Here is a 24,469-nt window from a genome sequence, read left to right on the forward strand (position 1 = left end):
AGAACAAACTGCAAAATGTGACATTCAAATGATCATAACAAGGCATTATGAAACAGGGAAATCCTTGATTACCCCAATGCGAAAGCTCAAATTATTCCCATTTTGTGTTCTGACATATCAATATTGAAACATTGGGTGGACAAAAACTTTTTTTCCCCCAAGTATTTAACTCATTCACTGCCAGACGATGTGCAAATTTTTTTTTTTGCACTCCAGTGCCAAGGTTGTCATTCTCACTCAAATTCCAGGACCCACAGAATATTGCGTTTTAGGACTACATAAACATTCAATATAGTGTAAGAAACATTAGACTCTTTTTTTCATCAGGAAAACAAGTTAATTCCTAAGTTATATGGGTCTGGAGTTATCTGAGCTTGAAATGGGGGCGGCTGTACAAAATACAATACATACATAGTGATTTCTATAGCGCGTTAACAACAGCTGAAGGTGGAACAAAGCGCTAACATGGGAAAAAAAGGCAAATGCTGCCCCCTCGTGGAATAGAAAAAAACATTGCCAGAGGTCTGACCAGTGCTTTATCGGCACCCCTGCATGAAAAACCAAAACCTGAACAAATTCGTGAATGGCGCTCGACGTCACACTTTTCAATTCGCGAATAATAATAAAACTAATAATAATAATAACACATTACATTTTAAGCGCCTTGGGGTGGAGGAAGGAAGAGGATCTGAGGGAACGAGAGGGAATAGAAATTTGAAGAAAAAAAATTCAAGAATGGCAGCGAATGAGTTAAAAATACATGGTATATTTTAAATAAGTGCAGGAATCTGGTTTTGCAGGTGGAACACATACCATATTTATTTTTGGATATGTCGTGTGAAAAAAATAAAATTGTAGTCCTAGACGGATTATTAAAGGGGAAACAATATCACACGTTCAATGAACTAATGGAAACTTTCGAGTAGAAAAATAAAAGAAAAAAAAGGGTTTCGTGACTGCTATCCATCCACAATGTCTGCAGTAGTGATTAATATTTTGTTTAATTCTGTAGCCACAAAGGGACATAAGTCATCTTGTGCCGGTCCCAAGCCCGGATAAATATAGATAGAGGGTTGTGTCAGGAAGGGCATCCGACGTAAAAGCTTGGCCAAAACACACATGCGGATCAAACCTCTCAAGATGGAGGACACTGATTTGCTGTGGCGACCCCTTGAAGGGAAAAGCCAAAAGGAAAAGAAGATTTTTTTAGTTTTTGCCATGTCGCTATCGGAAAAAAAAAGTTTTTTTTTCCTGTTAAAAATATTTAGTGAGAGTTATTCAGAGCACAGCTGTCAACGGTCCGAGTGTGGCGCTTACGAAACGTCGCCCTTTGGTGACCAGGAGGCATCCCTTCAAGGCTTGCCATTGACGCCCCTCCCGCGGTTGAGCCAGGAGGCCAGTAGGCCGGTGCGGTGTTGCGTCCGGCGGCCGAGCCTAGAGGCGGAGTCCTGCGCCAGACGCACCGCTCGGGAGGAGCGCCAAACTTTGATAGTGGCGTCGTCACTGGCGGACAACAGGAGCTCCTGGTCGGCGGGACTGAAGGCCACAGAGTTGACCACGTCGTCGTGGGCGAGTCGCGCTAGACAGATGTTGTAGTGGCGGTCCCAGATGTAGCCGTGTTTGTCCTCGGCGCCGCTGCCGAAAGTGGGGAGCTCATTTTACATTGGGGTCAATTCAACTCAAAGTTTTATAACAATCAACATTTTTTTAGATTGATTTTGAAAAATTTGGTAAATGTAAAATAAACAAATAAATGGATGATGAATAAATAACCAAATAAATCACTGGATAAAAAAAATAAATAGATGAATAGCGTTGGCTTACTATCTATTAGCGATCTAGCTAGATATTTGCTATCTATTAGCTATCGAGCTAGCTAGTTATTAGTTATCTTTTAGTTAACTAGCTAACTTTCTATCTATTTAAGTTATTCCGGGTGCGTGTGGCTGCCGCTGCTCACCCACAGAAAAAAGTATCCTGTGACTGTAAAGTGGCCTGGACAGATTTGAAAGGCGCTTATAAATTAAATTTATTATTATTAATTATTATTATTATTATTATTATTACTATGAAGAGCCAAATAGATAAACAAACAAATATACAAATAAATAAATAGACAAATAAACACAGATAAACAAATAAATGGATAAATAAATGGATAGATATGAATACATGAATATAAATAAATGAATGGATGAATAAACAAATAAATCATTGGATAAATAGATGAATAGCTGGATAGATAAACAAATAAATGGTCAAATAAATACATAGACAAATAAACAAATGGATAAACAAATAGATAAACAAATAAATGCATAAATAAATACATGGGTAGATATGAATAAATAAATTATTGGATAAATAAATAAATAAAGATGAATAGACGAATAGATAAATAAATGGATCAATAAACAAACAAATACATGAATAAACAGATGAATGGGTCAATAAATAAGTGAGTGAATAAATAATTCAACAAATAAATTAATAAATAAGTGGGTGGGTGGATAAATAATAAAACAAATAAATTAATAAATAAAGAAAGAAATGAATTAATAAATGAATAAATGAATAAAGCTGGTTCATATTTTCAGGGGAGAAAAAAGTGACAATTAAAGTCACAGAATGTATTTTTTTATTGAGTAAACGGAAAAAAAACAACAAAAATGTTGATATTATTATTTTAAAATATAAGTAAAAAAAATATACTAAATATAACAAAATATTCTACATTAAAAAAAGAATCATCCATATTATTTACAAGTAACTACTACTAGTAACACAAAGGTGGCACACAGCCTGGTGAGTGCCGTGGGTGTCACCTGATCAAAGTAGAGGTGGGTGTTTTGAGTCAAGAGCCTTCCATTTTTTTTTAGTTTGAATTTTCCATGAAATCAAATTCCTGATGTTTTTTATGATTATCTATAAAAAAAGTGTATTTATCTTAAGCGGCGAGAGAGACGCACCTGGCGACAAAGTCTCTGCTGACGTCCAGAAAGATAAAGAAGCACTCGTCGTTGGGCGTGAAAGCTCGGTGGGCGCGAAGGCTACGCCGCTCCTCCCTCAGACTCTTCAAGTCGATGACGTGAAGGTCGATCTCCTCGGCGATGGGGGGCGGGCACATAGGGTCGGAGATAATGCAGCCGGCGGGCCACGCCCGGCTGTTCACGTACAGGTACCTGAAAAAAACCCTTAAAAGTGAATTTGGTGCCATCTGGTGGCTCATTTGTACCTAGCAGCTGGTCAAACACGATTAACTGACCGGTTATCCGGAGAGAGACCCATCCCGATAATGTGCCCGTGGATATCGATGACGTGGTCCAGCGAATCGAAAAACTCGTAGGAGCTACGTTCTTCTCCCAGTACGGGTCCGCTGGTGGTCATCTGGTCCGGCTTGATCCTCTTAATGCCTGCACGCAACTCTAAGATGGCTGTCCGAGGACAAGATGGCTGACGGCGGGCGGTGCAGAAGATACACTTACCTATCTGGTGAGGCGAATACGTAAGGCTGCCGGTAGTAAACAATAAGTAAGTCTTGTCTTCGCCGTCGCCGGACTCTGAGCTTTCCATGAGGCTGGAGTCGGCGGCTTTGGTGTGGACCCGGCCCATCATTTGAGCCACTTGTCTCTCGAGGGCCACCTGGGAGGGGTCCAGGTTCTTGCAACTCTGGTGTGGAGAGGACAAAAGGTCCTTTTTTGGAGGGAGAATTTCTTGCACATAAAAAAAATACCAAAAAAAGACACATTTGTCTCTTTGCTTGAATGTTTCAAAAAAAAAAAAAAATATGGACAGACGCTCCCCAACTTACGAACATATGAGTTACGAATAACAGTAATGCCAGAGATGTTTGTTCGGACACTGTGAAAAGATTGTTTTTTACTGCCGGCAGGGGACGCAACCATTCATGACCAACGCCCAACTATTTATTGAGAGTATATGCAAATTTAAGTGAGACATTAGTAAAACGTTAGTCTTCTTGATTTGAATACCACAGCCCTGGACGTCCCAAACATCCATTTTAATAGGCTGTCTCTTCCGTGAACCGATAGGATTTGTAACCTGGCTAATGACCTCTTTTCTGTGAAGGAGTTTACCAAGTCCTAAATTCGTCCAATGCCAGAACTCCTACATGAAGATGACAGTTTAACAGGCTGTATCTGTTCACCTCAGATTGACCACTGGTTTTTTCTGTGCTTCCATTGTGGGCCTTGTGTTTGGCGGCCAACTAACCTGGAAACTTTTAAATGTGATGATTTATATTCTGTCTATACTGTATCAGCGCTTTTTTCCGGTCGAGTACGCACACAGACGCATTAGAGGTTTCAAGGGCTGGATGTTTACGTGACGGACACACAGGCTGACCAATCAGCGCCCGGCCGGCTATGCTGAAGCATTGCTGAGTTCATGCCCCGATCCGCTGACGTCGCTTACGATAGGCTGCATAGAGTATGCGGGCGGGGAAGAAATCCCTATTCCCAGTTGACGCACCAGGAGGACGCAATGCATAACAAAAAGTAATGTCTGCTGCCACGTAATTCAGTAATTACGTGATAGCGGAATTTATTTTACGACAGTTAGAGTGGCTGTGTTTTATACTTCCCCGTTCAGTGTTTGACTTCAACATACATTCCATACAAAATATAGCACAGGAGCAATTTACGAACAAATCCAACTTACGACCGACCGCTCGGAACATATCTCGTTCGTAAGGTGGGGAGCGTTTGTAACAGAAAGCAAGACTACAGACACTTGAAATGCCGATTTAAGTACAGTGACATTTTTTTTTAACCAGGTTACTTGGCACATTGAAATGCGGCTCACCTCCTTTAAGTGCTCCAGGCTGGAGACGGCGGCTTGAGCGTTGGTGCCGTGACATCTGCCGTCTCTCGGATTCACCACCTGCGCCTCTTCCTCATCGTCTTTTTTTTTCTTCTTCTTCACTGCTGGACGTTCCCAAATCGAAGAGCAACGGCTGGTGCGGACGATGCTGTTGACCTTTTTGCTTACGGGCTTGGCATTGAGCGTCATAATCCACCAGAAGGTCAGGGTTGTCGTGGCGACGGCAGTGGGCCACCATGACGGTTCGGATGGTGCTGGCGTTGATGTTCTGGATCTTGAAAAGGCGCTTTACGACGTTGATGTTCTCGGATTCGATATCCTGGACAAGATGAGGCAAAGTCAAACGAAGCATCAAAATGGTGGTTCAGTGATTCAGAATTCAACCCAATGCATTGAAATGAGTTTTTTTTTTAGGACAGTGATACCTCGGTTTACGAACCCCTTGGCTTACGAACTTTTCGGTTTACGTACGTTAAATTTATGAAAATTTTACCTTGGCATACGAACTATTTTTCAGGATACACACGGAGCGCCACAATGAGTGATGTGTCGTGAACGAGACCCTTCTAACAACAAAATGGCAGCCAACTGTTTTGGTCCTCTAGAACCAAAAAAACGCAGCAGTAGGGGAGGTTCCTCACAATTGATGAGGAACAAGGTAAAATTATCGCAGAGAAAGCACCTCCAAGGGCTCATTCCTCAAAATAGTGAAAGAAGAAGGCTACGTTCCTCATCAAGTGTTTAATGCTGATGAAAGCGGCCACTCCATTCCATCAAGCCATCAACGACCATCACAAAGGTAAATAAAACGACTTTATTATACAGTACAGTTTATTTCTTTAATTATAATACCATAGCACATTTATTATATATAAAATAAGGTATATTTTGTGGAGTTTTAAGGCTTAGAAAATTAGAAAGTATGTTTTACGGGGACCTGGGAACGGATTATTCTCATTTTAATGGTTTCCTATAGGAAATTAATTTTTGGGATACACACTTTTCGCCTTATACACTCTGTCTGGGAACCAATTAAGTTCGTAAGCCAAGGTATCTCTGTATTTTGATATTAATATCACACCTGGAAGGCTTTATTGAGCCAAAGAACAGAACATGAGGTCATATTCCCGATCCAGTGCAGGTTGCCCGAGATCAGGTGGGTCTCATTGAGCCAGCAGCCAAACACGTCGTACGGCTTATTTCGCACCCGTGACAGGAGAGTGTAGTTCTCTATGGATTTCATCAGGGAAAAAAAAAAAAAATCACGTTAAGATGAACGAACGGGCATTTGATCCAAATCGCCAAACACATCCAACTGCAGGTACCAAGGCTTAGGACGGCGATTTCCCCCGAGGAGGAGTGGTGGGGGCCCAGGTAGACGCCGGATACAAGAAGCAGGGTATCGTCGGCGTTGAACTGCGAGAACTGCGTGTAGCCCCAGTTGAACTGGCGCATGCTGGAGCTGTGCACCAAGGCGATGTTGCCATTGTGTCGCTCCGTGTCCCAAAGCTAAAAAAAAAACAGGTCGGGGGGGAGGGCGCAGATGGTTACACGCAGTTTCGATCAATCTATCGAGAATGTTATTGTTTCCTTTTTTTTTTACATTTGTATTTTTTTTTTTAGCTCATTCACTGCCATTCCCAAATTTATCGTTAAATCTTTATCGTGGGTGCCGATAAAGCGCTGGTCAGACCTCTGGCAATGTTTTATCCCTTCCACAAGGGGGCATCATTTCCATTTTCCCATGTAAGGGTTATAATAATAATAATAATACATTTGATTTCTAAGTGGCTTTCAAAACTCTCAAGGTCACTTTACAGTCACAGGATCAGTTTTTCTGTGGGTGAGTAGCGGCAGCCACACACGCCAGCGTTCACTTACCCGGAAGTAACTCAAATAAATAGAAAGCTAGCAAGCTAGCTAATATAATGCTAGATAGCTAATGTGTTTCCAGGCTCAAAAAGCTAGCTAGATAGATAGCTAATAGATAGCTAATATGTTCCTGACTTAAGTAGCGAGCTACATAGATAGCTAACAAAGAGCTAGCTATGTAGAGAGATAATAGATTAGTCCTGCAAGGGGGAAATTTGCATTATTAGCTAGCGTGCTCCGTTCCAAAAATACTCTCTCAAAATCAAGAAAATAAACATCTTGCCAGGCAAAAAAAATATTGCTTTGATACACCCCCAGCCCCCCCAAAAAAAACAGTTATGTGCTATTTAAGCGCTATATAAATCAATATATGTTATATATTGTATATTGTACAGCCACCCCCATTTCAAGCACAGATAACTCCAGACCGATATAACTTAGGAATTAACTCTTTTCTTTCTGATGAAAAAAGTGAGTCTGAGGTTTCTTACGCTGAACTGAATGTTTATGAAGTCCTAAAACGTTGGCGCGTGTGGCTGCCGCTGCTCACCCGCAGAAAAAATATCCTGTAACTGTGAAGTGCCCTTGAGAGTTTTGAAAGGCGCTTATAAATGAAATGTATTGTCATAATCACCATCATTATTATTATTATTATTATTATTGTAAAAATCTGCTCATTTTAAATCATTTGAGGAATTTTTTTGGGGGTGGCTCCAATCAGATAATTTCTCCAAAATTCAGAGCCCTATTTGCAACAGTGTTTTATCTTTTTTTGTCATGTACAACTAATATGGTCGTCATACATTTACACACAGAGTAAAAAAAAAAACAATAACCGTTTGTTTACCTTGACCGTGCAGTCTTTCGAGCATGAGGAAAAGCGATGGCCACGGTGAGAAAAGGCCAAATGGAGCACCTGGTCGCTGTGCTCCTTCAGCGTTTGAACCTCGACACACGGGATGCAGTCAAAGAGGCGTTTGAACTCCCTGTACCATGACACGGCCGCTGCACACACAAAAAAAAAAAAAAAACAGTTAAAGGACAACCGACACTTCCGGACAAGTTGCGGCGATAATTTGTAAAATCACTTCAAATGATTTCTACAGAGCGTATTTTACAAATATTCCACCGCATATAGCTATATTTTAGGTTTTAAGACTCGCGCTGAATATTCAGGAAGTCTTGTTTTCGAGTTGGTGACCATGCCACCCGTGACGTCACGGAGGGAACGCCCCTGACCGAGAAAGTGACACACAATGCATTTTGGGTACTTTGTTTGGTTCCGAAAAAATCGTGTTGATCCGTGTTGATGGTGAAATTAGAAGGAAAAGACATAAATAACGTGATGGTGAATCGTTGTGTTGCACCAAGACTACTATTTGATACTAGTTGATACTAGGTGACACAAATTCCCAGAAAATAAATCAGCCCATTTCCAACGGAGCTTGGGCACCATCTTGTGTATTTTCTGGGCGCTACATTGGAGTCCAGACGGCTCGAGTCGATACGGAAGGACTTCTTTAATCGATTGCAAACATTTATGATTTCCTCTTCAGAACTATTTGAATCATATTCATAACTGGATGACTCACAAGAAAGCATCTTCTCCGAAGCCATTGTTTTGATTCTGGAGCAAGGCAGTGTGTGACCAACAGTGACGTCACGGACAAGGGGGCGGGACTTTGTGAATCTGCCCAGTTCCGAGCTCATTTTGTGGCAGTTTTGGGGCACTTTATCTTTATTGGTGTTTTGCATTTGACTAAAACTATCAGCCTGCGTGTTTTGGCTATTTTAGATGCTATAAAACATTTTTGTGATATCAGTTAGGAAACAAAAAAATGGTGTCGGTTGTCCTTTAAGTCACTCCATTTAGAAAGAAAAAAAAAACAGTCACAGGAACTTGTGAGAGGACCACCTGGGTGTCGGGGTACAGTCCGGGGGATGCGATAGTAGGAGTAGAAGAGCTCCCTCCATAAGAACTCATCTCGGGATACGGCCAGCCACTGGCGGCAAGTGAGGCCCGCTCTCAGCACGGCGTCGTGGGGGAGATGCAAGAAAATCTCCAACACCAGAATGTCCGGCAGAAATGGGCCACACTCCATCCTAACATCCTGGAAGGGTTTCACAGCACACTTGACTTCATTTCAAGAGAGTAAAACATTTACAGTGCAGATGAATATTTGGCTAATATTTCAAGGAGCCTATTTAAGGGACAACCGACATCTCCGGACAAGTAGTGTCCATAATTTGTAAAATGGCTTCAAATGACTTGTACTGAGCGTATTTGACAAATATTCCACCGCATATAGCTATATTTTACATTTTAAGACTGACGCTGAATATTCCGGAAGCCATGTTTTTGAGTTGGTGAAGAGTCCTCACGTTACGTCACAAGTTTTTCCATCCCTCACATAAAACTTACATTGCTTTCAATACATCCTTGTTTTTCCCTTGCACTATGCCATCTGTCGGTTCTTCCCATCCTGATTTTTCTCCATTCTTTTTTTCACTTCCTACATTTCATCCTTCAATCCTAACTTCCTCCTTTCAAACAATTTGTTCTTGCCCCCTCCATCTTTAAATCCCTTGTTGAACCCGCCTTTATTCACATCCATATGTAACTTCTTAAAATGAAGAAAACGTATATCGCCCATTAAAATCGCACATACAAGTAACCATTGCGTTTGATCTAGATGTGGTCGGAACTTGACAAACGGTTGATTTGAGGAACAAAGTGGAGCAATGAATCAAGTAAAACGAGTATGCACTTTTTTGCTCAACCAGGCCAACCATTGAGGATGACCTAACATGGTAAAGGTTCATGACAGCGGCGCGAAAACTCGTGACAAGTCGCGGTTGCCCTCAAAAGAGACGCCTCTGCTTTTTAACGGATATGCAATAGCCCCCGAACCAAAAAATTAAGTTCGACGTTGCCTCAACAAATGATCTGCCGGATAAGGCAGACGCTACACGAGCCAACTTGTGGCTAACTCAGCTAGCCGCCTCTGCGGTTAGCCGCTAGCTGACATATCGTGTTCAACTCCCAAGTTGCGGGAAATTCCTTCGCAAAACCACTCGCCGTGTTCGCGAAACGCAGCTTACGTTCCGTGACGTGTTGTGGACCGAACCCACGCGGTGACAATGTCGTGAACAAACTCACCTGCTCGATCAAAGTAGGCTGGTGGTTCGAAGGCGGCAGGCAGGTAGCCGCTTGGAAAACGACACCAGCTCATAGAGCAGTTACAAGGCCGTACTAGTCGAAAACGGAACACATCGTCACGCTAGAATCGTCATGCCCAATCAATGTATTAGAGAGAGAGAGAGAGACAGAGCGAAAGAGCGAAAGACAGACAGACCGACAGACAGAATATAATGCTTGGTTCATAACCTTGTAATTGTCAAAGTGGAATATCAAAAGTCAAAGTCAGCTTTATTATCAAATATGTTAATATGCATGACATACAGCACAGATGAAATTAATGTCCTGTACCCCGGTGATGAAATTTTAAATCTATGAATGGAAGAAATTTGATGAAGGAATGGAAACGTTGAAAGCACTCGTATTAGTGATACTGTTGTCGTTCTCAAGTTACTGACATCACCACACACAAGGTGAGTCCCAAAAAAATGCTGTGTCATTAGATCGAGTGCATTTGCATGGCAACAGCTCGCCTGCCTTTCAGCTAATTTAAGAAGAGCCCAAGAAAACCATAGAAGCACCATGTTGTGACTCATTTTCTCAGGTAAGTGCTTCGTTTTTGTGTACTTGAAGTTCAGGTGCATATGCAATATGCCGATAAATATTGAAAATGAAAATAAAGGAAATGAAGTGCTAAACTGCAGGAACTGTCATAATATCACAAGAAAGCACCAAAACAAGCAATTTCATATCATTTATTTACAATACAAACACAACTGTATTCACACCCACAGAGATATTCATACCATACATTATTTATTTTTAATATTATACAATTATTCGTTCTGTACAAGTGTAAAGTGACATTTCATTTGAAAAGTGTGACACCTACAACAACACAGTTGCATTTTTAGCTTCCTTCCAAAACTTGCACCCTTGGTCGTTTACTTGTGGAATCCAGCGAAATTGCTGTTGGCGTCACGTGACATACACTAGCGAATATTGTGGGATCTGACCACGTGACATGTGCGCGCACGCTGATTAGCTTCCCGTCTTGAAACAGCGGACGTGTGAGTGGTCGTCTTCTCCAAGTCTTTGGTCACGTGCCAAGTCTATTTTCAAAGCAGTATTTAACGCAGCACTTAGATAACTTTTTTTTTTATAAAAGTGCTATAATGTATATAAAAAGGATTCACTTTCGCGTATTAGCTGGGACTTCTGATAAAGTAATCTTAATCGCCATTTTCAATACGTCATATACGGACTCGCTGATTGGCTCACAGGCTTGATCATGTGACAGAGTCGGCGTGAAGCAGTTGGTGGATAAAGTTAATCACGTGACAGGAGACCTCAGCTTAATTGTTTATGTCCGTTTTGGCTGTTATTTTTGGAATGTGTGTTTAGATATTAACTATCCGGAGTGAAAAGTGCTATTATATAATATTTGCTTAGGAGTGTGGAAGATTTTTTTTTAATCACGCGACGTAGACTCCCAAAGTGTCGTGCTGTTTCAATCACACGGACAACCGCGCCTGTCACATGATTAAACCACGCAGCTATTTTGAAGGTAACATTGGGGTTTCATTGAAAAAGATTGTGACGCTATCCCTCGAAAAGATAAACATTTCATATTGTTGATAACGATTTTGATTAACCATTATCATGACTCATGTATTCTGACAGATGAATATTCAAAACAACACAATTCAAGAGAGAATAAGCAAACATTTATGCTCCCAAAATATGTGTTTACGGAATCATATATTATTAAACCAAAATAAAATAGGAATACAGTACTAGGTTTTAAACTCCTTGGTGGATAAAACATATTGTTACAAAGATTTTTGTTCATGGTTAGTCCCGTATATTTGAGCAATTGTGTAATTTAAAAGGGTCCTGTAAAACTGATAGGCATTCCATTAAAGGACAACCGACACAATTTTTTTTTGTTTCCTAACTGACATCAGAAAAACGTTTTATAGCATCTAAAATACACAAAACACGCAGGCTGATATTTTTAGTCAAATGCAAAACACCAATAAAAATGACTTAGTGTCCCAAAAGTACAGTAAAGTCTCGTTATATCGATATCGGATATATCGATAGTCCCGGTTATATCGATACTATTTCTATGCACGCACGGAGAAAATTACATGCAAACAGGGTCGGATATATCGATAGTCCCGGTTATATCGATATTTTTTCGGACTCCCTTGAATATCGATATAACGAGACTTTACTGTACTTCAAAATGACCCCGGAAATGGCGAGTTTCAGAAGGTCCCGCCCACTTGTTCGAGACGTCACGCCAGGACGTCTTCGCCTTGCTCTAGAATCAAAACAATGGCTTCAAATTCGGAGAAGATGCTTTCTTGTTACTCATCCAGTTATGAATATGATTCAAATAGTTCTGAAGAGGAAAGCATACATGTTTGTCCTTTTTTGGGTCAGGGGCGTTCCTTTAGTGACGTAACGTGAGGACTCGTCACCAATTCAAAAACAAGACTTCCAGAATATACAGCTATATGCGGTGGAATCTTTGTAAAATACTCTCAATAGAAGTCATTTGAAGTGATTTTACGAATTATGGACGCAACATGTCCGGAGGCGTCGGTTGTCCTTTAACTGGAAACAAAGAAGTAAATTAATCGGCGAGTCTTCCCAGAAAGTTTTTTTGAAACACAATAGGAATAAACGTGTATTCTCTTGTCCACTCCAGCTCCTTGCTAAGGTGCATCTTAGCTGTTATTGTGTGGTCTTACTTGTCAGAGCACCAAAGCAGGAATGTGATGGACCAATGGCACGTGATGATGGTGGCGAACAATGGGGGCCATTTGCTGAGCGGCGGTGGGAGGAGGAAGAAGAAGTGGAGGCGAAGACTGTGGGGTACCCTCAGCAGCTATGGCGGCGGCGGCGGGCTTGTGGCGTGCGCTTTTCTGGTGCGCCCGCAGTCCCGCTAGCTGCGAGTAGGCGCTCTGGCAAACGTGACACTTGTAGGGCCGCTCGCCGGTGTGCAGGCGGACGTGATTACGCAGCGTGGACGATTGGCTGAATCGGCGGTTGCAGAAGCGACACACGAACGGCTTATCCAGCGTGTGGATGCGCATGTGGGAGCGCAGGTTGCTGCGCGAGTTGAAGCCGCGGTGGCAGATGACGCAGCGCATGCGTCCCGAAGTGTGGAGGCCGGCGGTGGACGAGGACGACGAGGAAGGCGGCGAGCACGAGGACTCGCAAGATTGCGAGTCATCTGGAAAACGAAATCTGGATAAGGATTTGTTCAAGCGGCTGGAACGGATTATCTGCTTTTTCATTCATTTCAATGGGGAAAGATGATTTGAGATAGCACTACTTGCAACGAAGGGCAGAAATTCGCACACCAAATTCTAAAGTATGAAGTGAATGTCTAGCTGTCTCTGTTAGCCATCTATTAGCTAGCTAGCTTTCGAGTCGAGTTACTTAGCTTTCGAATTAGCCGTCTATTGGCTGGCTAGCTTCCCATCCGAGTTACTTCCGGGTTGAGTGAAGACCGAGCTAGTTATCTGGTAGCAATCTATTAACTAGTTAGCTTTATAGCCCAGTTACTTCCGGGTTAAGTGAATGCTGGCGCATGTGGCTGCCGCTGCTCACCCACAGAAAAACACTTATCTTGTGACTTGCGGGACTAATCTGTTAGCTATCTATCTAGCTAGCTATTTGAGTCAGGAAACATTAGCTATCTATCTATCTAGCTATTTGAGTCAGGAAATACATTAGCTATTTATTAGCTATCTAGCATTCTATTAGCTAGCTTTCTATCTTTTTGAGTTACTTCCGGGTCAGTGAACACTGGCGTGTATGGCTGCCGCTACTCACCCACAGAAAAACTGATCCTGTGACTGTAAAGTGACCTTGAGAGTTTTGAAAGGCGCTTATAAATGAAATGTATTATTATGATTATTATTATTATTATAAAAATAACATGATCCACTTTTCATCTTTATGTAACAATGCCAAAAATGAAACTCATTCTCTTTTTAAACATCATTTCTGATAATATTTCTCACCATTTCTGCTCTTCTTTTGCTGCTGCTGCTGCTGTTGTTGTTGCTGCTGCTCTTCGTCCGTTCCCGGTACTCCAGGGATGCCCAGGAAGGTGTTGTGCGTGTTTCCATACCACACTAGCAGCTCCTGATCCGGTGGGATAGTCTAAAAAAAATATCATTTTGAATAAAATTATATGATCTTAATTGGTTCCCAGACAGTGTGTAAGGTGAAAAGTGTGCATCGCAAAACTTAATTTCCCATAGGAAACCATTAAAATGAGAATAATCCGTTCCCAGGTCCCCATAAAACAGAATTTCGAACTAAATAAGCTTTAAAACTACACACAATATACCTTATTTTATGTATAATAAATGTGCTATGGTATTATAATGAAAGAAATAAACTGTACTGTATAATAGTCATTTTATTTACGTTTGTAATGGTTGTTGATGGCATGGATGGAGTGGCGGTTTCATCAGCATTAAACACTTGATGAGGAACGTAACCTTCTTTCGCCATCTTGAGGAATTATCCCTTTTAGGTTCTTTCTCTGCCATAATTTTACCTAGTTCCTCATCAATTGTGTTCTGTTTAGCTGGCTTGATAGCTTTTTTGCATCAAGTGGCTCGTGTGGGTTGTTTGTGGAGCCTGATTGATGGGATATTTTAATCTTGCAGTCTATACTCTGACTTTGAACTACCAAAGTTGGAACTCTTTCACTGTCGTCTGCCTGTTTAATGTTTAAACCACCTCCCCCCACAGCTGCGTTCTTGACCAATCACGTGGCTTTAACCAAAGACTGGGGGCGGGGAATAGAGGACCAAAACAAGCCAGCTGCCATTTTGTTGTTAGAAGAACGGGCCCGTTCGCGAACGACACATTACTCATTGTGGCAGCTCCGTGTGTATCTAAAAAAAATAGTTTGTATGCCAAGGTAAAATTTGCATAAATTTAATGTTCGTAAACCGAAAAGTTTGTAAACCAAGTGGTTCGTAATCCGAGGTTAAATTATCAACTTGAAAGTGTTTACAATAAAGACATGAAAGGTTCGAAACTGGATGCAACCACAAGATCGAAATTAGTTCCTCTACCTCCACAGCTTTGTAATAGATGCTGCTGCCAATCTGGACCACTTCCAGGTTCTGCTCCTGTTCATTACGGGCGCACTTGATATAAGTCATCCAGCTCCGTTGGTCCTCCTGGCTGGCGTCGATGAAGTACCTCACAGTGCCATCCTCATTAAACACCTTTATTTTTTAAAAAAAGTGGCATTATAAAAAGAAACATGGATGACTTTTAGGAAGGACTAATGTGGAACCATTACAAGAGACTCACCTCCCACATTAAGTTGTTGTTCTTGAGCAAGTCCACATGTTCCGGGGAGAGGACTTTGCCCGTGAAGGGACCCATCTCTGTGCCAGCTTTGATCCATGTTTTGGAGAAGATACCCAGACCTTCTCCTGGGATTGAACTCTGTGCGATGATCACTTCGCTGGGGAGAACCAGACTGGATAACTTCTGTACCTCTAGGATATAATAAATATTAATTCAATTTGTGCAAACAAACTGGACAGTCATAAAAATAGCAATAACAGTATGTCAATTTAGTATATATATATATCATACTCCATAAATATATAAATTTATATATTTTTCATGATTACATTTACGACCAGTTAATTTTTTTTGTAAAATACAGTATTGTATTTACCTTTGTTTTAATTCCTTGTGTATTACACATAAATATGACAATATTTAGATGCTTTATACTTTGCAATGATGGTAGTAAAAGTAAAAAAAAAAAAAATCATATGGGGTCTGATAAAAAAAATTAAAAAATAAAATAAAAAGTACATTCTTTTAACATTTTGGGACCCCGAAGATGTGTTTATGGCCATAGTTTTTTTTTATGTTTACAATTGTAGCTTCAGAATGGGCCAACATTTTGTGACGGCTGTAAGTTAAAAGAAAAATCAAACTTTAATTGAATTTATTGTTTTAATTTAATTGATATCATAAATTGGAAACATTTTGAATGTATTTTTTTCAAAAATGATTGACAATCATGACAAAATTAATACTGTTATCGTTATTGTGACTGTTTATTTTTAACTTCTGACGACACATTGATCCCAATGTTTTGTATTTTTTAATTTAATTCATACAATAAATTCCAAAAATATTTTTAATTATTTTTTTTTCTCAAAAAATGATTGACAATTATGAAAATTAATAAATTTATTGTTTGGCTATGTGTATTTTTAAGTTTGAATGACACATTGAGCCCAAATTCTTTTTTATAAATTTAATTAATATGATAATTTCCAAAAATATTTGATGATTTTTTTTGTCAGAAATGATTGACAATTATGACATAATGAATACATTTGTTTGTCCATGTGTATTTTTAAGTTAGAATGACACATTGAGCCCAATTTCTTTTTTTATTTAATTCATGTAATAAATTCCAAAAATAGTTTCAATTTTTTTTTCCAAAATGATTGACAATTATGACAAAATTAATACATTTATTGTTTGGCTATGTTTATTTTTAAGTTAGAATGACACATTGAGTCCAATTTATTATTATTTTTTCATTCACATAATAAATTCCCAAAATATTTTTAATGATTTTTTTTTCAAAAATGATTGACAATTGTGGTGTATTTATGACAAAATGAACACATTTATTGTTTGTCCAAGTGTATTTTTAAGTTAGAACGACACATTGAGCCCTATTTCTACTTCTTTAAAACAAATGAATGTGAAAAGCAGTTTTAATATTTGTGTGTCAAATGTTGAGGCATTTTCTTCCTCGCAGTATTTGTATTTTTCGAAATATATGCCTGTCAGTTATCCAGCCCACCGACGGCAGGTTCCCCACGTTACCGGCTCCACTTTATGAAGCGCCACTTTATCCCCCGTTAAATTCGATTATCTGCTTGAATTGAACGTTTTTGTTGCGCACGGTAAGCACTTTTCGTAGGCGAGGGGGAGAAGGAAAAACGTTTCTTTAATGTCAAAATCAAAGTTTTTTTTCTTCTTTTTTTTGTATTTAAAAGCTTCAACAACAACAAAAAAACGATAATAAAAGCTTTGTCCAATTGAGGTTAAATGGGCCTCCATTGCGTAGGCTCCAGCAATTGGTCACGCTTCAGATGTGATATTCATTAATGGATATGCGCAAAAGAAAAGAATAGAGAGAAAAGGAGAGACGGCTAATTCCAAATTCATTATCCTTTTAAGAAGTTTGTAGCAATAAATTTGCACTGAATGGAGCAGCGCCTTGTTAAAAGGAACTCTGGAATCCGCGCGACAAAAAAAATGGAAAGGCGATTAAATGGCTGACATGCAATGAATAGCATTAGATTTAGCCTTCACGCCGTATTATGCGACCAACAGCAACTGTTTGAAAAGAAAGCGAGACGTGGACGGAGCCAGAGGAGACGGAGGGAGCCCCACATAGCTGCCAAGCGCACGAAAAGAGACTGTCCGTAGATTGATGAATGCCGGGATAAAGTAGCTCCCGAGCAAAGGGAGCCCCCTTCTTTTTTTTTATAAAGTGGACTCTTTCCCAGGTCAACGCACAAAGTTAACCAATTGAATTTAAAAGGCCGACTTGGACCCTTGAATCAGCGGCACTTACTCGCTTCTTTCAGGGGCTACTTAACGCGTTAAATGGCTCGAAAAAAGACTGACAAGGAAATGTGGGAAAAAGTGAAGCAACAGGTTGGAATTTGTATTCGTGCTTGAAAGCGGCGATGCGTTTTTTTTCTACTACTCGTTTATTATTACAAGTCTCCGTAATTAGTCACGAAAACAGGATGAAAATAACATCAAAGATGACGTAATTCCGCATTCTTCTTCGTTTCGGTAATTCGACTTGGTCGTTCTTCTTCGTTTATTTAATTCGCCATAAACGGTTGACACCTGAATTCACTTCAGGTGTCAAGCACCTTTATCGCCCAAATTCTTCTATCATATATTGATTTAAAACTTTTGTAAACTTCAATTTATTATATTTTCTTCTAAAATGTATACATAAATTACGTTAACGACCTCAATTTTATTTAATTAACGTCAAATAACTCAAAGCTAAACGATCGTCTTCTTCGTCTGTTCCGCATTCTTCTTCGTCTGTTTTTAATGTTCTTCCGCAAATAAGAAAGCTAGCTAAACTTGCTAATAAGGACGAAGTTAATTCAAACGACGATATTTGATAACCGTTTACGATAAAACCAAAAAAAAAAAGAATTAAAGTCATAAACCAGACACAAACAAACAAACAAATGACAATGACAACATTGTAAATTCCTACCTCCAGCGAACGACTGAGCCAGTACTTCGGCGGTGAAGGCGGTTCTGGTGCAACCGGTGTGGCGTTCGTCCGCCTGCAGATGCTCCCCCCCCTGCAGGACGTTCCTCCAGCGGCCGTACAGGAAGCTGTGCAGGACGTCCGAAGTGATCACATCTGACAGAACCACCCGGGCCGGACACTTAAATCCAGATTTGAGGGCCAAAGCTTCGGCGGGCAGCACTGAGCCCATCTTGTTGCTTTCTGGACCTAAGAAATTAACTTTAAAAAAATGCAGGATGGAGGAGAGATAAAGTAATGCTCTCCAGCCGATGTGTGTGTGAATGAGATCTGACTCTGATCGGCCCTTGAGGGGCCATTTATAGTGGTGGGGGGTAGGCTGGGGGGGGGGGTGCTGCCCCTCGAACCCTAATTACTTATTAATGACACACCCCTTGCGGCGTGGCGCTGCCCACGCTGCAGGAAGAAAAAAAAACTTTGACGCTAGCGAATGCACACTACTAATTCCCAAAGGGAATACCACTAATACGGTCATAATAACAATAATAATAACAATAATAACACAGACAACTGAATGGCTTAAAAACATTGGAGGGGGCTTAAATGGCAAAGGTAAATTGCTTAAGTATGACAATTTAAACACCTGTGCACATGGGGGGAAAATAAAGAGTTTCATCTGATGAACGTGTGTGTGTTATTTTCCAAGTATAGACTTAAAATGAAATAACTAAAAAAAAGCTATTAAAAATATGGGTGTGTTATTTTTATGAGGATACAAAAATGCAAAAGCACACCACCCAAGAATAAAACACGTTTACAGTGAAAAAAAATAGTTTTATGAAAACGTTTGACTATATTTACAAAACAAACGGTGCACTCGTATGGGTGGATCGTACGGGTGGATTAAACTTAAAAACAAGGTGGGGTTATTTATTTTTGCTCGTGATTGTTTTTTTTTAATCACGCGAATTAAATATTTTCGCATTTTATACTAAAAACGATGCAGATGAAAAAAAATCGTTCATTGAAAGAAATCGGGTGCCATTTTGTGAATCTTTTTTTTTTTTTTTTCAAAATAAAGGATTCAAAAATATGTTTCATTCAAAGTAACGGTCAAGTGTTCAAGTTATATAAAATACGAGTGGTCATTTTTAATTCAATAAACAGATTTTTAAAAAATGATATTAAAATATGGCCCAATTTGTAAGAAAATTGAATACACATGGATTCACACGGTATATCGCTTTAACAACAACCGAAGCCGAAAAGTACACACGTAGGAAGTAAATTGTAACATTTTTAAAAAAAAAGTTATTTTTCAAATTAAAAAAAAAAGTCGAAAAAATATAGCTAACGAGAGCGAAAAGTGCCGCACGTGAATATTGAAATGCTTCATTTCCAAATGGGTGCCCTCAATTGTTCCCCCGAGTGCATTTGCTATTCATGTGCCTGTAATGTTATTTAGTGTGAGAAGTAAGCGCGGGAAGAACAAGAATAGAAACACGCTCGTTTTCTTTCTTTTTTTTTAATATGTCTTAAGACTGGGGATGAGGAGAAAAAAAACGGTGCGGGGGAAGGGGGTGTGAATGAGGGGGGCATGAAAAGGTAGTGGGGTGGTTGTTTGACGCCATTGTTCCCATGCAAAGCTGCTTTGACGGGGTGCACTTGTTGAGGTAAAACAGTTTAATATTCATAGCTGTTGTTGTGTGTATGTGTGTGTGTGTGTGTGTGTGTGTGTGTGTGTGTGTGTGTGTGTGTGTGTGTGTGTGTGTGTGTGTGTGTGTGTGTGTGTGTGGGAACCCCCCTGCTCCGTCCCGGTATTGTGACAACGTTTCAACGAGTATCTACGAGCCCCCTAATTTTCAAGCATGGCGGAGTGCAGGCTAAATGGGCAGTTTTCTTTCTTTTTTTTTTATTTAGGACATCTTTATTCCATTCGCTGCTTCGAGCTTTCAGCCTCTCGCCCCCCCCCCCCCTTACTTTTTTTTTTCTAAAGTGATGTCAGGGCCTCTGAAAAGTGTCGCAAATCAATCTTTCATGGGAGCTTTTGAGGGCAATTTGACATTCATGCACGCCTCTTTTCACTGCAGTATCTACAAGGAGGATTGAGAGAAAAATGGGATTTTTTTTAAAGACGGGAATAGGGAGGGGGGGTGTTAAATATGGAGGTATAGATGGCAAGTAGATCCAAAAAGAGGTATAAGGTGAGTGACAGGGCACGTAAAAAGATTACTACGCAAACAGCTGCTTTTTTATGAGCCTCCCCTTTTTTTCCCAGATGAAATCCCCCCCCCCAATCCCCCATTTAGTCTTTTCACCCCCTTTCCCTAATCTATTCCTTTTCTCATATAGATTGATTTACATTGATGGCATTCATCAGAAAAAAAAACGGGGCGGGGCCAGGCTCTTTATTAAAGAGGAATTAAAGGCCTTGAATTGGGCTCAGGCATGGATTTGATTTGCTTATTTATGCATTAACCTCGGCTGCTGGTCATGTCATCCCCCAGCTCACTGTCAGGGGTGTGTATGTGTAGGTGGGGGTAATGGGAGGGGGGGTCTTTTCTCCCGGCCATTTAAAGCCTATCAATTTCGTGTGGATGATTGACAATTATTGCACAAAGACGCGCGCTAATTGTCGCGTTTCAAAGAGCGGTTGGGAAAGCCATCAAAGAAAAGAAGAAGGGGGTATTAGAGGAGGGGGGCGGGGGGTTTAAAAAAAACATAAATGCAGATTTGCTCCCCCTTTTTGACAACAACAAAAAACATGTTGGAATACATTAGAATGGTTCAATGAATGATCATTTGTATCAACCGGGCACGCTAGCTCACATCTAATGAGGTCACATCAGGCTTTTGAAGCTCAGTTTGAGAATCAGAAGAAGTGTTTTTTAGAAACGTTAGAGAAATGGATCTCTGAACAGAAATGGTGCAGCAACACATGTAGACGAACAAACTAGAAACAATCAGAGCAATCTAGTTTTGTAGCTCTGTTTGAGAATCAGAAGTGGCTTTAGAAACGTTCGAGAAATGGATCCCTGAACACAAATGGTGGAGCAACACATATAGACAAACAAAATAGAAACAGTCAGAGCCATCTAGTTTTGTAGCTCTGTTTGAGAATCAAAAGTGGTTTTAGAAACTACAGAGAAATGGATCCCTGAACACAAATGGTGGAGCAAAACATGTAGACGAACAAACTAGAAACAATCAGAGCAATCTAGTTTTGTAGCTCAGTTTGAGAATGAGAAGTGGCTTTAGAAACGTTCGAGAAATGGATCCCTGAACACAAATGGTGCAGCAACACATGTAGATGAAAAAAACTAGAAACAATGAGCAATCTAGTTTTGTAGCTCTGTTTGAGAATGAGAAGTGGCTTTAGAAACGTTCGAGAAATGGATCCCTGAATACAAATGGTGCAGCAAAACATATAGACAAACAAACTAGCAACAGTCAGAGCAATATCGTTTCCCCTCGAGGTAAAAAAAAAACCCCGTTTGGGGTAAAATCCCTTATCCACTGCTGAAAAGAACGCTTTGATCTTTCCTCTTTCATTTAGAACTGCTTCATGTCACAAAGGGGGAACAACAAGTGCTGAAGAATGAATGACTCTCTGTGTCTTTGTGTTGTCATATTTATTTATTTAGTTGTTTTGACTTCAAGATGGCGCCGAGTGGTTGCTAGCTTTTAGGTGCATCTGTACTGCAGATTGAGGCCCACTCGTATTATCCCTTGAGATGTTAATAGTCTTTTTTGGGGGGGGGGGGATTTGTTTAGTCTCCCCAATGTATTGCCACTGCGAGACGAATAAAGGTACATCCAATCCAAAATAAACTAATATGACAGAATGCAAGAGAAGATCCAAATATTTTGGACCAAAAGAGTATTGATACGAAACTGGCCTGCCATCAGTCCAGACCGGTTTCCCATAGCAATAAAGGAACTGATAGAAAAAAAAAACACACAAACAAACTCAAGTGAAGCACCGGACCAAGTGAAAGGCGCAACAGAGAAAGCGCACACCGACACGCGCGCACGTATATTTGACAAGAGACCAGTCATTAAAATGAGATTAAGGCTCTCAGCGTGCGCACCGCATTCAAAATGGAAGTAATCCCACGCAAAGGTGAGAGCAGAGGTGCGCCCCCCCCCCCCCACTTGCAGACTGACTATTCTTCAACTTGTCACACTACACCTGTCCGCTTTCATATGGGAATGGGAGGAGGGGGGGGTAGCTTTGAGTCAGGGGGGGGTTGCACAGATGTACACATGAAATTGTTAGAATGGCTAACTGTTAGCATGTTAACAAAGCGTCAAAAATCTAGAAACTGGCAAAATCGTTTCAAGAAACCTTCAAGAAAATGGATCGCTGAACACCAAAGATGGAGCAACACATACAGACAGACAAACAACAGTTTGTCTTCCAGTAACTTTTACTGACGACGGTCAAGTAGAAATATGATTCAAAAAAAAAAAAAAAAAAATGACATTGAATTATGGAAAAGAAGGTATAATTAACTAAGTGCCATTCGGGAATTGAAAATATAAATTTGTTGGTTTTTTTTTCATGCTTGGGTGCCGATAAAGCGCTTGCCCATGGCCTTTGGCCATGTTTTTTTCCCTTCTACAAGGGGCAGCATTTTGTTCCAGCTTTAGCTGTTGTTAAAGCGCTATATAAACCAATATATATGTATTGCATTGTATTTTGGACAGCCGCCCCCATTTCAAGCTCATATAACCCCAGACCCATATAACTTAGGAATTAACTCTTTTTATCCTGATGAAAGAAGAGAGTCTGAGGTTTCTTACATTGTATTAAATGTTTATGTAATAATAATAATAATAATAATTCATTTCATTTATAAGCGCCTTTCAAAACTGTCAAGGTCACTTTAGTCACAGGATAAGTTTTATGCTTTGGGTGAGCAGCGGCAGCCACACGCGCCAGCGTTCACTCAACCCGTAATAATTCAAATAGAAAGTTAACTAGCGAGCTAGATAGATAGCTAATAGCCAGTCAGGTAGCCAGCTAGATAGCCAGCCAGATAGCTAATTGACAGCTAATAGATAGCCAGCTAGATAGCTAATAGCTAGCTAGCTAGATTGTCAGCCAGATAGCTAATAGACAGCAGTTTTGTCATGGTATGAAATGTAGTCCTAAAACTCAATATAGGTAACATCCGACTTACGGCCGAGTTCCGTTCCGACCAAACGGTCGTAAGTCAAAATGGTCGTAAGTCGAAATCCATTCAAAATGTCGAAACTCCTCCCCCCCGGTGCCATCACACGGTCGATTGCTGTGCGAGCGCGAGATGCTGGCTGGCTGGCCAAAATTGTCGAACGCATTGCGGTGCCAGGTGTGGATTTAACATTTTCAAAATGGAGGTCGTATGGGCGGTCGCAAGTCGAATTGGTCGTAAGTCGGATGTTCCATGGATTCTGCGGGTCATGCAATTTGAGTGAAAATGACAAAAACCCTGGCAACATTGCTTGCGTCAACTTTTATCTTCAAAACATGACCGATATGAATCAAGAAAAACACGCACGTTATCTCCCAAATAGGCAATTTCTTTCTTTTTAGCATATCGCTAATCATCCCACGATTGCTCCGAGACGATGTAGCAGACAAGCTAACAATGACTTAATTATGACGACGGACAATAGCGGCTGCACTCAATGAGGCTCTGAGAACGAGCCTGGAACAAGAAGGTTACGAGCCGGCTACAATGAACCACCGGGTGGGTCATTAACGTCCTTGGGGAAAAAGAGGAAGAGGATCAAAATCACGGCTGGGATTTGGAAACAGCTGCAAGCGTTTCAATGGCGGGGTTGCGCTGTAACGGGCCTCCTGCCAGGCGCAAACGCTCAACTGGTAGAGCGAATGGGGGGGGGGGGGGGGGGGGCGTAGCATGTCACTTATTATTAGGACCCCGAGGACAATGCGGTGTCAAGGCATTGTTGCAAAATGCTTTTGAAGATGATTCTTCCGTTTGCTCGTGGGTTGAAACGCCATCCCATAACCCAGTCCATCCTTAGTTTTAACTAATTCACTGCCAGACGTGTAAAAGTGTGTCCACTCCAGGGTTTTTGTCATTTTCAATCAAATTCCAGGATTCCATATATATATATATATGTGTGTGTGTGTGTATGTGTGTATATGTATATATATGTAGGTATAGACATGTGTATATATATATGTATATATGTGTGTATATGTATATACATGTATATATATATATATGTATATGTATGTATACATATATGTATGTATATGTGTATAT

General features: G+C 40.4%; 2 protein-coding genes across 2 annotated transcripts; both read right to left on the reverse strand.

The window, feature by feature from the left end:
- Nucleotides 1-761: 761 nt before the first annotated feature.
- Nucleotides 762-9,977, reverse strand: fbxw5 (F-box and WD repeat domain containing 5). Its single transcript, XM_089021321.1, is given in 11 exon segments — nt 762-1,635; nt 2,970-3,182; nt 3,266-3,413; nt 3,486-3,669; nt 4,825-4,923; nt 4,925-5,161; nt 5,924-6,072; nt 6,168-6,351; nt 7,562-7,719; nt 8,630-8,825; nt 9,875-9,977. Coding segments are annotated over 10 exon segments (1,842 nt in total). The 5' UTR covers nt 8,817-8,825; nt 9,875-9,977; the 3' UTR covers nt 762-1,352.
- A 1,441-nt stretch (nt 9,978-11,418) lies between these two features.
- LOC148884713 (PR domain zinc finger protein 12-like) lies at nt 11,419-18,547 on the reverse strand. The gene is made up of 5 exons (XM_089020380.1): nt 18,195-18,547; nt 15,212-15,402; nt 14,968-15,123; nt 13,897-14,038; nt 11,419-13,100 (listed from the first exon to the last, which is right to left on the reverse strand). Exons 1-5 carry the CDS (start codon nt 18,421-18,423, stop codon nt 12,619-12,621), a joined length of 1,200 nt encoding a protein of 399 aa, XP_088876506.1. The 5' UTR covers nt 18,424-18,547; the 3' UTR covers nt 11,419-12,618.
- Between the last annotated feature and the right edge of the window lie 5,922 nt (nt 18,548-24,469).

The sequence above is a fragment of the Hippocampus bargibanti genome, linkage group LG18 (assembly GCF_051943395.1).
Source record: "Hippocampus bargibanti isolate YZ-2025 linkage group LG18, ASM5194339v1, whole genome shotgun sequence".
In the NCBI taxonomy this organism is placed as follows: domain Eukaryota; kingdom Metazoa; phylum Chordata; class Actinopteri; order Syngnathiformes; family Syngnathidae; genus Hippocampus; species Hippocampus bargibanti.